The sequence below is a fragment of the Haliaeetus leucocephalus genome, unplaced genomic scaffold (assembly GCF_000737465.1).
Source record: "Haliaeetus leucocephalus isolate CR32 unplaced genomic scaffold, Haliaeetus_leucocephalus-4.0 Scaffold229, whole genome shotgun sequence".
Lineage (NCBI taxonomy): Eukaryota > Metazoa > Chordata > Aves > Accipitriformes > Accipitridae > Haliaeetus > Haliaeetus leucocephalus.
Window position 1 is genome coordinate 1,599,217 of NW_010972665.1, and position 15,392 is coordinate 1,614,608.

A 15,392-nucleotide genomic window follows, 5' to 3' on the forward strand; every position below is an offset into this window, starting at 1 on the left:
AACTACAACAGCTATATGCATTTATCCCATTTCTATGTTTTCTTACAGTGCAAGTGTCAAATTAGGTAGGCATAGGAAATGAAAGATTTAACATATAGAAAGGACCTCACTCTGATAGGTGCTTTACCTGAGAGAAGTTTTACCTTGCAGTAGTAATTCCAGTATGTTTATACTTTGGTTAAGAATTAACATCTTTGTTCAACAACCAAGTAGGATACAAACACACCTGGGCCACCCCATGGATACCATCATTTCCAAAAAGGGGAGCAGCCCATAGGTCAGCAAGACAAAAATACCTGCTCAATAAGTTAAAGAAATTTAGGAGACTGAAGAAGGAAAAGGAGGAAATGTGGGTAAGAATAAAATCTTAACATGATGGATGCCAAGGAAGAGTTTGAGTATGAAAAGAAAACAGGTGGGTAAGCCTAGGGATGCAAGATTTGTATAAAACACATCTCCCAACCACACTGGTGAGATAACCAGCCAAAAAAAAAATTGTCAGATGGATTACAAATACAGCAACAGAAATATTTGGAGATGATCCATTTCACCGTTGCTTACCTCAACTTACAAACATAAACAACTATGTTGGGTTGTGTTTGATTTATTTAAGTATTTTTACTTTCCCTTAGCTAGAGTTTGTGAAAACATGATTTCAGAATAACTGGCAAACAAAATGTCCTTTCACCCTTTTGAGGTGATCCTTAAAACTAGAATCCTGGATCATTCTTGCAGGGCAATTTTTTTTACAGTTCATATTCAAGACACACTGGAGACTGCAAGCATTACATACGCGAAAGTAACTGTAAAAATGGATAACATTGATGTTTCCATTTCAAAATCATTAGCAATGACTCTCAAACCAAATACTGGTTCCCCACTGGATCACTTTGAGCTTGGGGATCTTCTGTGGGCTTTTTGAGGCCACACATGCAAGGTCTGTTGGAATTTGGGGAGAGGAGGAATGAAAGGAAAAAAAAGAATTGCGTAGTTGGGGGTTGCATCTATGCCTGTCAAACCGTATTTCAATTACACTCACAAAACATTCAGCAGCATCATCCATGATGCCCAGCTGGAAGCGTTGCTCGTCCTGAAATGTCTTTGCAAGAGCAGTGCGCAGGGCATCAGAAGGCAGTACCTTCTCACTGCTACATTGAAACTGGTTGAAGATACTCTAATAAGAAAACAAAAAGATAGTTAAGTTACTGTATTTTTAAAACATTACTCAAGTTACCTGAAAACAAACAACAAACCTTTAACTCACTTGGATCAAGCAACACACAGGTATTTGTATTGCACAGGGACTACAAGAGAAATCCTAAAAGCTCCTCCTTTGAAATCATATCCACCTTTGTGTATTCCTTCCTTTCCTTTCACATATCCAAGGGAGAGTGAGGAGCTTAGGGGTAAATTTCCCTCAGTGTCAGTCCCCCTTGGATCTTCCTCCATATTTGATTCCTGAAGCAAATACAATGGACACCAAAAGTTCCTCACTTTTTATTCCTATTTCTCCCTCTCCAGTTCACTTTTTCACTCCCATCTTGGTAGCTTTCTTCTTACACATACCGCCTTCTTTCCGCCTTCAAGCAACTCTCTCCAAGTGTCTCAGCCCTTCAACAGCCACAACCTGCTGCTTTCACTCTTTAAGGAATTTACTTTCTGGTAAGTCCAAGAAGTGGGTAAGAATTAGATGGGTTTTGGGTCAGCATGCAGGAGGGAAAAGGCACAACATGAACAGCAGTTCCTATGTATGGCCAGCTGTTCACTTGTTGCCATAAACTTGCATTTTCATAACTGTAACTCACAGGTCATCTGGGTAATCATTTGCAAGGACAAGTAGTTCTATAAAGATGCATCATCATTTAAAGTGTGGATTATATCCATGAAAGTTCATATTCCCAACTGATTAAAACCCTATTTTGTGTGTGTGTGTGTCCATGTGTGTGCACATGTGTGTGAGGTATCCAAAAGATCTTCTGAACAGTGATTTAACTTTCATTGTGCCCCTCCTACAATAACAGGAACATAATTCTGTATGCAAGATCCTCAGTTTAAGTAAAAACTTCCAGCCCTTATTTTCATACAAGACCCTTCTGTCTCCATCACCACTCTGCTCTGCTTTCTACCTCATTTAATATCACAAGCAACCATCTTCATCAGTGTCAATCTCAAAATTCTGCTTGCCCTTTCCTATAAAACTCCCTCACAATTTCCCTAAAGATTGCAGAAAATCTCCTTTTTTTTCTCTTGCAGTAAGAATGGATCATCTTCAATTGTGCATGACTTGGCTTTTCTGCCTTCTAAACTTAGTCAAACAAGGAGAAAGCCAGCCTCAAACTGGTTTGCCAGTTTGATTTTCTTTCAAATCTATACTGAGAATCTGTAGCAATGTCAACTCATGTATCACTTTCTCCCTTAATTACAGAAAGCTTCTCTCTAGTATACTTAGGATCTATATTAACTGGAAATAAATAACCTGAATTTTTCTCTCCTTTAACTATTCTTATTTGTTTCTTATCAGGAAATGAGCAGGTAAACTGCGAGAAGGTTTGCCAAACTGTGCAATCTCAGCTGCTTTGAAGAAGCTGAAAGAGTGCACAACACAGCTGTCACTGCACAGTCAACAAACCAACTTCCATGCCCCTGCCATTTCTGGCTGTAGGAATGGTACAGTTTATAGCATTGACATATCATCTAATATAGGTGTATAATGCCCATCTCTCTTTACTGCTATTTTTATTTTGGTAGTCCTTTATGGTGTTCATTATGGGTAAGGGCCCACTGTGATGAAGCCCATAGGTCTTCTAATATTGCCTTTATTAGAGCATCAAATAATTATGACGAAAGTGGTAATGAAGAGAAGGCTGTGAGGCAGTAAGTCTCACACTTCATGAATTAAGACAATATCTCTCCTTAGTTACCTTTTATATATACATATAAAAAAATGGGAAGAATGACAAAGTCTCTGTACTTAGCAACCTTGATTACCATTTCTGTCACTGTGATAACAGAGCAAGTTTCATATTTCTTTAGTAAATTTTCTCATTTCAGTGGACCTCAAAAAAAAAAAAAAAGGAAAAGAAAAAAGCAGTGAAACATAATTCCATCCTGCTTCAGCATTTTACATTAAATAATTTAAGAGCACTTGAAAATACTCATGACTGCTTTGGAAATGTGTTTATTCTGGCTATCATCAATCTCACTTCATAGATCTGGAAACTAGGCACTCGCCTAGCAACTGGCACACAACCTCACTGCAGTGAACTGATGGACAGGACCCAGTTACCTTCAATGAGAGCTCTGAAATGGCTCTCCGCTCTCGGTGGGGAGGAGAGAATCAATACAGGCTCCAAACTAGGTAAAAGCAGAAGCAAGCAAGCAAACCAAAACTCTCGTTTTAAATTTCCATCTTTAAAGAAATAGTATACTTTACTTTTACCCGTAACATATCTGCTAGTTAACACAAAGACATCCAGTAAGGAAAAAGTGATCCTGATGATAAGCAACTGTTTTTCACAAGATCCCGCATTTTAAATTTTTTTGCATCACAAAATAATTACAGCCTTCACAATTAAAACCAAAAAACTTTCATTAAACAGCAGAAAACTGTGAAATCTGTTACCACAACCACAGAACAGAAAGAATTCAGTAACAACAAAGAATTCTGCAAAGAGTTCTAATATGTAAAAGATCCCAATATTATATAGAAGAATGCATCCTAAAATTTGTAATGACACAGCACACAATGGTGTAGTCTTATTTAGATTACAAGGAAAAAAAGTCTTAAAACCAGTGAGTAATTATGCATTTTAATCTAATAAAGATCTAATCTTATCATGTCATTGCACAGTACAGTTTAGAGCACATTGGAACACAGTGCTCGTAGGAAGTTCCAAGAGCACCTTAAATGGAGTCAAAAGCACTTTGAACACGGGGAGGTTGGTTTTCGCTGGGTTTGCTTGGGGGTTTTGGGGTGGGGTGGGTGTCCCCTTTTCCTTATTTTTCAAGATAGGTTCTTTGCTCACCTTCAGAACAGGTCTTTCTTGTCTCTCAGCATTAGATGGACAGGTGTGGCATTTCCTGCAGTTTCATCTTTAAGTTATCTTAGTCAGATCTCTCTCCTTAATTTTAGGTCTTGCCCTTGAGTGATACTGTTAATCACTAACATATTTGTTCCATATGCAGGTCTGAAAGCCAGTTGGGTGCAGACCAAGAAAGCCCTGCTGATTCTGCCCCAGGAGTTTTCATGACACCTTTTCTCCAAGCGCTTCTAGAACTTTATAAGAACTTTATATATGAAACATTCAACGTTTTTTCTCTTTCAAAAACTACTTCACCTGAATTTGAAGATAGTGAAAACCCCATTAGTGTATTCACCACACTGATGAACTCTCTCAGTGGCTGCACTCCAACACAAATGAGCATATCCCTAGCAGCAGCAACAATATGAAAAGACACTGCTAAAAGCTTCAGACACAAGGGAAGTCTCTCCTGTTTTACCAGTTTTCAGTAACTAAAATGAAGAACTAAAAAAACCCCAAAACATATATTAGCTTAACACAAAATCTGAGCAATTACTAATATTGAATTAGCAGCAGTACTTTGATTGCTACACTGATAATCTATTCTTGGCATGTTGGTAAGTCTATGAGCCAAGACAGAGAACAGCATGAGCAAGGGATTTTTCAGATAGGAAGTATGTGTTCTGGTTACACTGCATTCCTAAGGTCTATATAAAAAAAGAAGTCCATCTCCCTCCATATCCCCTTTCCTACAAATCTTCAAAGGCCTGGAAAGAGTAGCAGAGACAGCAGAATTAGGAAGGACAAGTGTTCCCTAAGAGGAATAAATTACCAAAGTCCATCTAGTTGCATCTAGTCCTCCTCCAAGTACTAAGTCAAGATCAACTACAATTACACAGTTGACCTTTCAACAGCTTGCTCTCAGAGGCATCCAAATTTGGAAATTCCTTAACCATCCCAGGCAATCTACTGTAAGGCCTCACTTGGCTTATTACCATTCAGAAGGCTTTTTCCTAGTTTTGTAACTGGAAGCTTCGTGTCCTTTATGCTACAGGTCTGGGCTTCTGACATACGTCAGAACACAGACTTGCAGAATTGGCAGTCTCCCAAAATAATGTCCTTCACCTTGGAAAATGTGGGGATCAAGGTAAACTTTCTAAAGCTTCAAAGGAAAATGACCTAAGGTTTGAGGCAAGGAACCTTTATCGTAGAACTACTGAAGTTAAAACACCTGCCTTTGTATTACAGAATGCTAAAATTCACATGCGCAGTCATAAAATGAGTTGTTCTTCATTTGGTTAGAGAATAAAGTTAACAATTATTCTTTGAGATAATTCATGCGATTGACATTTTAGAGTTCCTTTAAATTTTAAAGATTTGGAAGCTGAAATATCTGTGAATCCCCCCATAGTTTACAAAATCTGCTCCAAATTATCTCTAACAGTGTTTGGAATCCATTTGCTCCCTAGAAAGAAGTATTCAATTTATTTGGGGTAAACTCACATCTGCAATGTGTATCTAACCACACTGATGAAACAAATCCTAGACTTGACACACATGCACATATGACTTTTTAATCAAGCATGTACAAGCAGGCTGGCGTAAGAGTAAACCTATGACTGAAGACAACAGGCAACACCTACAGAATCAGATCAGTGTACACACACTGTAAATTTGAGTTCTGTCCTTGGCAGCTTTCTAAGAAGTAATTATTCTCTTCCAGCACTGTACAGAAGTTCCTTCTGGATGGGGATATTGCTGCAGCTCTAGTGGTGTGGTATTCCTTTCACAGAACATAACATGTTCCCTCCCAAATGCTTTAGTATTCCCTACATTAATAGTTTCTGCCTTTTAGCAAAAGCTAGAAATATTAACACGGCCAGTGCTCATCCTTCTCTCGCTGTTCAACATACCAATATTATTCTTGGTGTCAGTCAGTTGTGACAGGTTTTTGTTTTGGTTTGTTTTTTTAACTTTCTCTCCATTCCAATAGCATGCCCTTCTTACTCCATTCCATTCCCTGGACTTTTTTTTTCTTGTCTACAGTATGTAATCTCTCATCCAGAACGTCACGCTCTTCTCCTGATGCAGCCTCTTACTCAGCACAACAGCCTGTTTCAATAAAAATTCTGGCTGCTAAAATCACTTTTCTCCCATCCAGCCACATCAGCCTCCACCCACACTATTTCCACTAGCTCATATTTCATCCCCACATTTCCTCCTTTTACATTTACCTTCAAGGGTGCAAATAATTCTAACTCTAATTGGTTTTGTGTCTTTGGATCTCTTTCCAAACGTCCAAGTCCAATAACAATCAACTTAAATTTCCATTATTCCTTTCTTTCATTTTTACTTGCACTGTGCCCTAAACATTAGCATAAGGTCCCCAATATGGACTGTAGAGTCAGGCACCCCTGGCTACTATCAAAATCAAATAAAAATATACTTTCCAAGAGTTTTGGTTAGGAGGGTGTCAGGAAAAGAAACCCAAATCACAGAGTGTCCACATCAGCTAGGTGACAATTCATTAACTGCTTGATCAAGATCAAAAGAGGCAGTCATTACTTGAAAGTTTCAATTACCAGTTTATTAGCTCAGGAAACTGTACTTGCTGCTAGTTTATTTGTCAGACAGTTAACTGCAAATGTCAACTGAAAAAAAAAAGTTTAAACAATAGAAGTAATTATTTTATACATTTTTACTACTGTTTTACCCTGAAACACCTTCGTAATTTGGAAAAAAGCACAAAACAAGAGGATGAAATCTTTGCAACCAACCTATTACTGTCTCAACCATATAATGAACCTTTCATCACAAATCCCTCCATTTCAATCAAGTGGCTAATCAAAACCACAAACTATAGTCATTCCACTCCTTTAAAGCACTCTAATACCCTATCGTTCTCAGTTTTCACCTTAGAAAACAGCATCATTTCTACACAGAAAATTCACATTCTTCCTGCTTTTGTTGCACATGACTAAATTACAGAGAAGACCAGCCCTACTGGAATTTATCAATCAACAGAGCATTCTTCTTTGCGAACTACAAAAAACACTCTGTCCTATATCCTGGCACTATGGAGATCCCAGCACAATCCCTGGAAGAAGAACAAACTCTCTGTGGCATGCTCAGTACAGTGGACGGATTTCCCCCTTCCTGCCCTCTTCCAGCTGTGATAAACAAACACGAAAGCAAAGTCATGCTCTAGAAAAAAGAAAATAAAACAGAACACAGTAGACTTCAACATTAATAATAAATCAAAAAGCTGTTCCAGTGTTACGGCAGGCAAACCACGTCGCGGTAAGGACAGCTTGTGTACTGAAAAAACACTTAAATAATGCCACATCTTGAGGAACAGTGTTTGGGATTCCAGCACAGAGTCTGCAGCGCTCTTGTCTTTTTATAGCTGTTGATGCAAGGTTCCTTCAAAATAACCAATGAACGTATGTCTGGAATGATTTCAAGGTTCATTTTGTAGCCACATAAACACAGCCAGGTAGCATGGCAAGTTTTAAAATCACTTCCAAGATTTGTGCAATGGATGTCTTCAATGTGGTAAAAAAAAAAAAAAAAAAGTGATTTGGTATCAGGTATGACATTAGTGTCCTGTGATCCCTCATTTTATAATAAGTAATTTAAAATTACAAATAATATTTATAGACCTAGCTGAGCATTTACAGTAAATACTGTGCATGACATCAGAATCCCTAGAAACAGTTGCAGGCAGCAAGCCAAGAAAGTGTGGAAAAAATACAACTTCTTTGGTGTTATTCAAAGGCTAAATTTAGCTTAGTGAAGACTATCTTCCTCTACAGTCAATGGGAAGAGAATGTCACCTTTAGAGCAACTGTTCGAAGTAGGGGAAGAGGGTGAACCCTCTCTGCACAACACAGGAGGTATTAGGTATCCTGTGAAGGGAACCTGGAGTGGACGGGGGCACACAACGTAGACTCTTCCCTCCAAGTATTGCCCCTTTCTCAGGCCAGGCTGGAATCTGAACATGCCAGCATGCTTTGGAGAAGAGTAAACATGTCCTGCCTCCACCTTGCTTGGTCTGGACAGGTATTTCAGGCAGATACACCTGACAGCATGCAAGGCTAATTACCTCTCCCCAGACCCTAATGGGAGATTTTCGCATGGTATAGAGCTCCAAATTCTTGTGTTCCCACCGGATCCAGCCATATCTTCTCCCTCATCTTAGCAAAGCCTAAGGCAAGATTCAAGAGAAAGAAGATGTCAAAGACCTGGAGGCTAAGCTGGCATTACCCTGGCAGGATAACAGTTAAAGACTTCCAGAGCAGATAGGAGGACTGAGGCAGGGGAAGAGATGAGCATGGAAGGGAAGGGATGATCCTGCTACACTGGGACACAAAATGTTCTTGGTGATGCTTGCAGTAGTAGATTAATATTAAGCACATTATCCCATTTGGTTTATACAAGTTTACACATAGTATGTGCCAGACAGTCAGACTTTCAAAGGGGGAAAAAAAAAAAAAAAAAAAAAAAAGGCAGTTTGAGAACACTGATCCAGAGGGCAGCAGAGAACAAGTAAATACCTTAAACAGCCTTTTTTTCCCCCCCTCTACTGCCTGCTTAAGGAGTTTATGAAGATGAATATGACCATCTCCACTGTTTGGGCCTATCCCTTGTGGATACCTTTATCATTTAGTATCCCTACCGATTCAGTTGCATGCAAGCAAGACAACCTATGTTTCTGGTGTTTGGGTTTTTTTCAGGGGTGAGGGGAGGTTTGCATCCCCAACTAAGAGTTAAGTGACATCCTTTATTACTCATCTTTATAATATTATTTGACTTGATAACAACATAAAAATGGGGGAAGTTTTTCAAACATTTATGTACACACATCAACATTTTTACACAAGTTAATAAAGGTTGAAACTTGTCATGATTTCACCCTGAGAAAAAACATAAAAACGTGAGTTACTTTATCCACATAAAGGAACCAGGAGTAAAACAGTTCTATAACTTCTAACAGACAGATTTCTACATATTTTTTTCTCTTGTATAGTTTTATAATAGATGTCCGTAAACTTTCTGAAGGTTCTGGAATAGGCTTGGGCAGAACACACTGAAATTTCCCATGAAGAACAGACTGTAGAGAGAAAACACTAACATTTTGGTTTGGACTAAAGACAGTTGGAATTAATTTATTTACTTTGTCAAGTATTGGTTACTGCCCATATTCAGAAATACTTGTCCAGATAATTTTTCACTTGTTCACACATTTCTTCAGAGTTTTTCTTTGTACATTGAGTTTTGTGAGCTATAGGAATTCTGCACACAACCAGATGCAAGTTTTCTAAAATGTACAAAAGTACTAGAAGAGTTGGTGCAACGTTATAGCTTTGTTGGAAACTAAGGGTTGTAACACCTTCTGGCTAAGCATGGCATTGGTAAGAACTTCAGATAGGAAACAAACCAAAAAAATCCCTGCAGATATCTGGGAGCAAGAAGAGAGCGCAGCAATTTTTTTTAAAAGCTGCTTAATTTAAAAAATAAGCATATGGCTGCAGGCATACAATTTGTGAATTCTGCCACTCTACTTGTCACTTCCAAGTTTATAATAGCATACTGCACACTTCAGCAAGATATCAAAAGCAAGGATTTTATCAACAAAACTAAAGACTCTTCAACCCAATGTCTGCTTTTAATACATATATTCCAGATATCCAGTCATCTTCCAGTCTTACTGTAGTGCCTTCCCCTCTCATACTGGTACTGCTAATCCAGGGGTATCTTTGGCCAGAGTTCATCTTTCAATACCAGTTCCACAAAGGTTCATCCTCTCCTTTTTCCTATAGCTTCATTCCCCGCCCCTCCTCTTTTTCAGTACTCTTATTCAGAAGAAGACTTAACTATTATCTTTATACTAAAACCTCTCAACTCTGCCTCAGAGTCCAGTCCACTTTCATTCAAATGGCAGAACCTGTCTCATCTCCTGGTATTTCCTTGTCTTATCTTGCTGTTAGGTTAAACACCAAAACAGCAAAAGCTTACATTCATGATAATTTCCTAAATCCTCTTCTTTCTGTTCTCATCTCAGCTACCAAAGAATGCCAACAATCACTTGGCAATACTCAAGGGCATGATCCAAGAATTAGCTTCAAATTATTTATCCCACTGAACTTAATGAACCCAAACCAGATCACGCCTAAGTCTTGCCACTTTCTTATAAGGAAGGGGATATATTTAATACTCCTCCATATTTTCTTTGTCTGGATAGCTGTATTTCTCACTTCGGATGTGCTATCTTGCTCCTAACCCACTGTTACATCCTCTTCTGATGATACTGCTGTAAATATCATCCTGTCTTATCATTCCAACAGATATGTCTTGAGACAAATTTCCCTTCAGAAGAAAATTACTTATCTTCTTTCATGCCTTAGTCTCCCCTTTGCTGTTCTTTTGCAAGGGAAAACCCCTCAACAACAGTCCAAAAACTCACTAGATAACTCATTTCAAGCCTGTCTCTACCAGAGCACCTGTAAAGTCACTTCACAGTAGTAAGACAGCTGTTAGAATATAAATATTGCCTGTGAGCTTCAGATTATCTTAATTTAAACCTTGCACTCTCTATTTTGCCGTATTTGTAAGACATACTGTCTGTCCTTTTCATTACTGCACACAGAATTAATGACACAATAAATTCTCCCACAATGAATTTATATATTTAGTTGGATTTTACAACCCATTTGTGATTAAAGAAAATGTCTCTGCCCCATAAATTTCAGAAAGAAAAAAAAAAATCACTGCTCAGGAAGATTAAAGCTGTAATTTTCATCATGTTTGCATCACGTCCACTTCTCCCACAAAGTTAGAGGGAGCCGTGGGCTTGAAGTAACAAAATTTAGAAAAAGAGGGCACAAAACCCAGAAGCGCTAAAAATTAATGGGTAGAGACAAATGGAGATGTAGGATTGCACAATTTACTCAAGTACATAACAGTACTCAGAACCAGAGCTAGCATCTAGATCTTAACGTCCAGGCAGCATCCATGACAGCCAGTTATTGTATCTGCATCTACAAACAGAACTGATGTTTTTTAAAACAGAGACCACAAAGACCTGAGCCATTTAATGCAGATATCAATCCTTACAGTAGAAAATACCTTTTAGTCTTACATAATCAACAGTTTTGAAGAGAAAGGCTTAAAGCTAAATGGCCTTCTCCATGTTGACATTTAAAGTAGCTCTGTAGGAAAGGCAATTTCTGAAGAGCATACTAACTGTATACAGTATGGTATTTATAAACCAAATGATGAATTAGAAAAAACAAAACAAACTGATGTTTCACTGACTGAACTAACCTTTGAAACAACATGAGGGCTCACAATGATCTGCACTCCACTGATAAGAGTCCTTGTATCTGAAACTTTACCTACAGTATTTTCACAATTCATTGGCTTGCACATATTTTAAAAACAGTACTATGAGTGTCTTGGGCCAGTATTTATGAGATGTACCTTTGCTCTCACAAATTTCCAGATGCAAGTTAGATTACACATATTAATCAAGTATGGAAATATTTCTGTTCAATTTTATAAAAAATTGTTATTAATTTATTTCCAACTTTTACCTTAAGAGCACAGAAGATGCAAGAATCGCCCATACATTTGTGTGTTGTGATTTGCCGGAAACTGCGGCGAAAAATGTCCAGGTGCCAGAGAACCTGAAATACAGAAAGGGACACAGCCAATTTTATGAATATATGAAATAAAATACTGCATAAAGCTCTGATTAAAATTGCACATGCTAAATAATTCCAGAAGTACACTAATGTCAGTGAACATCACTTAAATTGGGATGCCTTTTATCTAACTGCAAGCTGACATTTTCATCTTTGCTCCTCAGCTGTAGCATTCACATACATTAATTTACAGTAGGACATCCCTCTGAATTTCTTGCCATGTGCTTTTACATTAAAAAACTCGCTTCTTTGTCCATGTGGCCAACTGAAGCGGCACTTGCCCTGACTGCTCCCCCGAGCTGGCACCACAGCCAGCTGTTGTGCAACCACGCCATGAGGCTGGGCAGAGCTGCCAAGGACACCCCACTGACCGCTGGGGCTGAAACTCGCCCATCCTTCCACCTCCTAGGCAGCCTTCTGAGCAGAAAGCCCAAACGCTGGAAAAATGGAGCGCCAACAGCATATGCATTAACAAGTTCTTGCAAGTCAAAACCATAAATTACTAAAAGCCGTTATGCCCAATATTATCATTAGTAAGTCTATTTGCATGCCATGATTACTGGCAGATTTCTAACCCTAACCTGTGTGGGCAGCTATACTTTTCTCTCAGGACAGGTATGGTGGTAACACCAGGTATGTGACCAGGTATGGTCACAGCATATAAAAGCAAGCAGGCTATTATATGTTCTGCTAACAATAGCAAGAGGCAACATTTGCTGTAATAGCACCAAGTTTTATTCTTAATTTTTACCACTGAATCTGTGCAACCTTGGGCAATTATCTAAATTTGTATCTGTAAAATAGCAACAATACCAATCTCTGAGGTGTTTCACAGTCGGCTCTTTATACATAAATGTGGTGCATGCTGGCTATTTCACCTTCAACTAACGATAACTGGACTTTCTTCTAAGCCTCAGAGCCACCAGCCTTTCAGGAGGCAGAAGCTTGCACTGAAAGAAGCCCTGACCTAAATCGTGTCCTGCCAGGTTCTGCAGAGCGGCAAGGTCCAGGCTGGCATCTGACTGGCTAAATGCTTCATTAGCATAAACACAGGAACCAAACTTATTTCTTATGAATTTGTCCAGAGCAACTGGCTAGAAAAAATTTAGCACTCTGAAAAATGTTGTGCCGGTTCCAAGAAGTGTTTCCAGCTGGAACAATTTGTTAACTGAACCATAGTACACAAACATTACCTAAAATTATATTTAAAAAGACATTTATTGTATATTTAATCTGTAAAGTTACCCAAAACTTCAGAATTGTCATGGCTATGTTTATACCCAAACTCTCCCTATACTTAAGGGCCTGGGAGGCAATGTAAGCCTTGGAACCATCTGATTACACACAACATTCCTGAAGAACTACTGCAGGCTTCACAAAAGGACAAAAAAATAATACATTTAGGAACGAGTCCAATTTTTTTATGTAATTGCCTTTGGAGTTTATCTTAAATGTTTCCAGAAATACTTAAGAGCAAGGAGCAACAAACATTCAAAAGCCTCCCAGACTAACACTGAATGTTAAAAAATTAAGATAAAAAACCCAGAAGTATATATTTTATGAAATGATTTCCATCTTTCCTTTTTTTTTTTTTTTAACTTCAGCTTTAACTGTAAATATTTTTGGTATCCTATCTCTCTTGAGCTTTAGAAGAAAATGGTTTATGTACAACACTAAAGGCCATGTCTTACACTTTCACCTTCATGCATAGCGTGCAGCTAGTATTAGGCTCTACTTAGTTCTGACCTAGGTTCAACAATTCAATATTAGGAAGCAGCTGGTGATTACACCTTACAACTTAACAGAAGCAATTAATGCAGTATATCACTGGAAATTCCACATTTCTTATTTTAAGTTCTCCTTGTACCTAGTCCTGTATTTCATGGCATATTAAGCCTATTGAGGGTCACTGGTGTTTCTATTTGTATTATTTGCATCAGGGGGGTATCTTGAAGGCTGAAGTTAGTCAAGAACCTAATAGTGCCCACAGAAAAAAACCCAATACACAGTGACACCATCTGTGCTACACGGACAAATCATATGAAGGGATGGAAACTGATGTGAAGAAAGGGTTTTAAACCCTGCAGCCAGAAGGACTGAATCTCAAACGTCAGACCTTCAAAACATCTAAATGGTGACAACACCACTATAGCAGCCATACCACTCCACTAAATTTTGACACAGGAAAAGGTTTTTCTTCTAAATTGAAAGGTAAAAGACTCAATCATCTAAACTAAGCTACAGATCAGCAGTTAGAAAGAAAACTGGACTACATAAAATGATCTGGTATAGGTATTATCAAACTTTGAACTTGACTGGTTCAACAAAAAAGTTAAATTTACTTTTAAGAAGTAGACATATTGCAAGATATGCAATATTCTATTATTTTAAAATAATTTTACTACATATATTTTCAGATTTGGTTGACATATTACAAGTTTACACAAACAAGAGATTCAAGTACACTAAGTGATGACTATGTGAATGCTGTTGATTTCACCAGGAAAACCTGAAAATTAAAAAAAGCTGTTCTATAACTCAACTAATCTGCATTTCCAGATGTAACTTTATTCTATCTAGGACCACAACCAATTATGTAGTCAAGCCTAGCTATACTTGCTGCACTGTTGAGCCTAAGAAAATACTGCAACAGACAGAGAACAAAGACAGAAACACTTTTTATTCTGTGCTCTTACCTGTAGCGCACTATTCAGGAAGCAACTGTTCTGCCCTGGTTCATTGCTGAGACCTTTACTGGGTGCTATTGAGGTTGTATTTCGTGGAGTAAACATGCCCTGTACATTCCCCCGACCCACAGAAAAGTAATTTCTTTTCCAAGACATCTTCCAGCTTCAGCTGCAGAATATGCAGGTTTAGGCTGGCAGAGTATTTGATTTGATCAGACCCTTCCTTTCTTTCTTTCTCCAAAATTCAAAACTGGAACAACATTCAATCTTCTTTAAATTTTAAAACAGAATTTATCCTTTCATCAGGACACAAGCAGTTTGCTGCTTTTAAATCCAGCCCGGGATGCTGTTCTTCATTTGATGTTTATGTATGCAAAAACCTCTTTTACAAGCAGCCACATACACAGTTTGTGAAGGGAGGGAATCCATGGTCATGCAAGTTCATCTGTTACGCTGCTTCTCCCTTTTCCAAACAGGCAGTGACTTCAGGGAACAAATGGCAAATCAAGGAGGTCCCAGAATCAAGAGGGGAAAAAAAACCAACAGCTACCTCCCACACCCCAAAAACCCCAGCTTCTCTAATCCTTTTATAATCCTCCTGCAGAAGATGGGAAAAATCCAATTATTAGTAAGGGAACAGAGAAACCAAAACCAAAATAAAACCTTGGCAGCTCCCTTTCAGTTACATCTATCTTGGGTGATGAAAGAGACATTAACCTCACAGGAGAAAAAGAAGCAACTCCAGGACTTGAGAACGAAGAGCTTTAAAGTAGCAAGAAGTCTCCAATACAGTTCTTCTAATTCTGCATTTGATCTTTAGAAGTTTCTTCTCTTGATCCTCCTTTTGTAATCGGAATGCCCAGCCGTACCAGAAAGCTTGAGAGAGAAAAATAATCAAAGGCTTGCGTCATTTAATTACTCTCTTGGTTTTGTGGTGTTCTGCCAAGACCAGTCTTGCCTCACCTCCCACAATACAC

General features: G+C 38.4%; 1 protein-coding gene across 2 annotated transcripts in view; it reads right to left on the bottom strand.

Annotated features, from left to right (window-relative positions):
* Window positions 1-14,928, bottom strand: part of USP54 (ubiquitin specific peptidase 54) — a 54,324-nt gene extending 39,396 nt beyond the window's left edge. For both annotated transcript variants that reach the window (XM_010567750.1, XM_010567749.1), the window contains exons 1-3: window positions 14,425-14,928; window positions 11,618-11,710; window positions 1,040-1,174 (exon numbers count right to left, since the gene is read on the bottom strand). In XM_010567750.1, coding sequence (XP_010566052.1) covers window positions 1,040-1,174; window positions 11,618-11,710; window positions 14,425-14,571 — 375 coding nt within the window. In that variant the 5' untranslated portion in view covers window positions 14,572-14,928. The remainder of the gene's footprint in view (window positions 1-1,039; window positions 1,175-11,617; window positions 11,711-14,424) is intronic.
* Window positions 14,929-15,392: the final 464 nt, after the last annotated feature.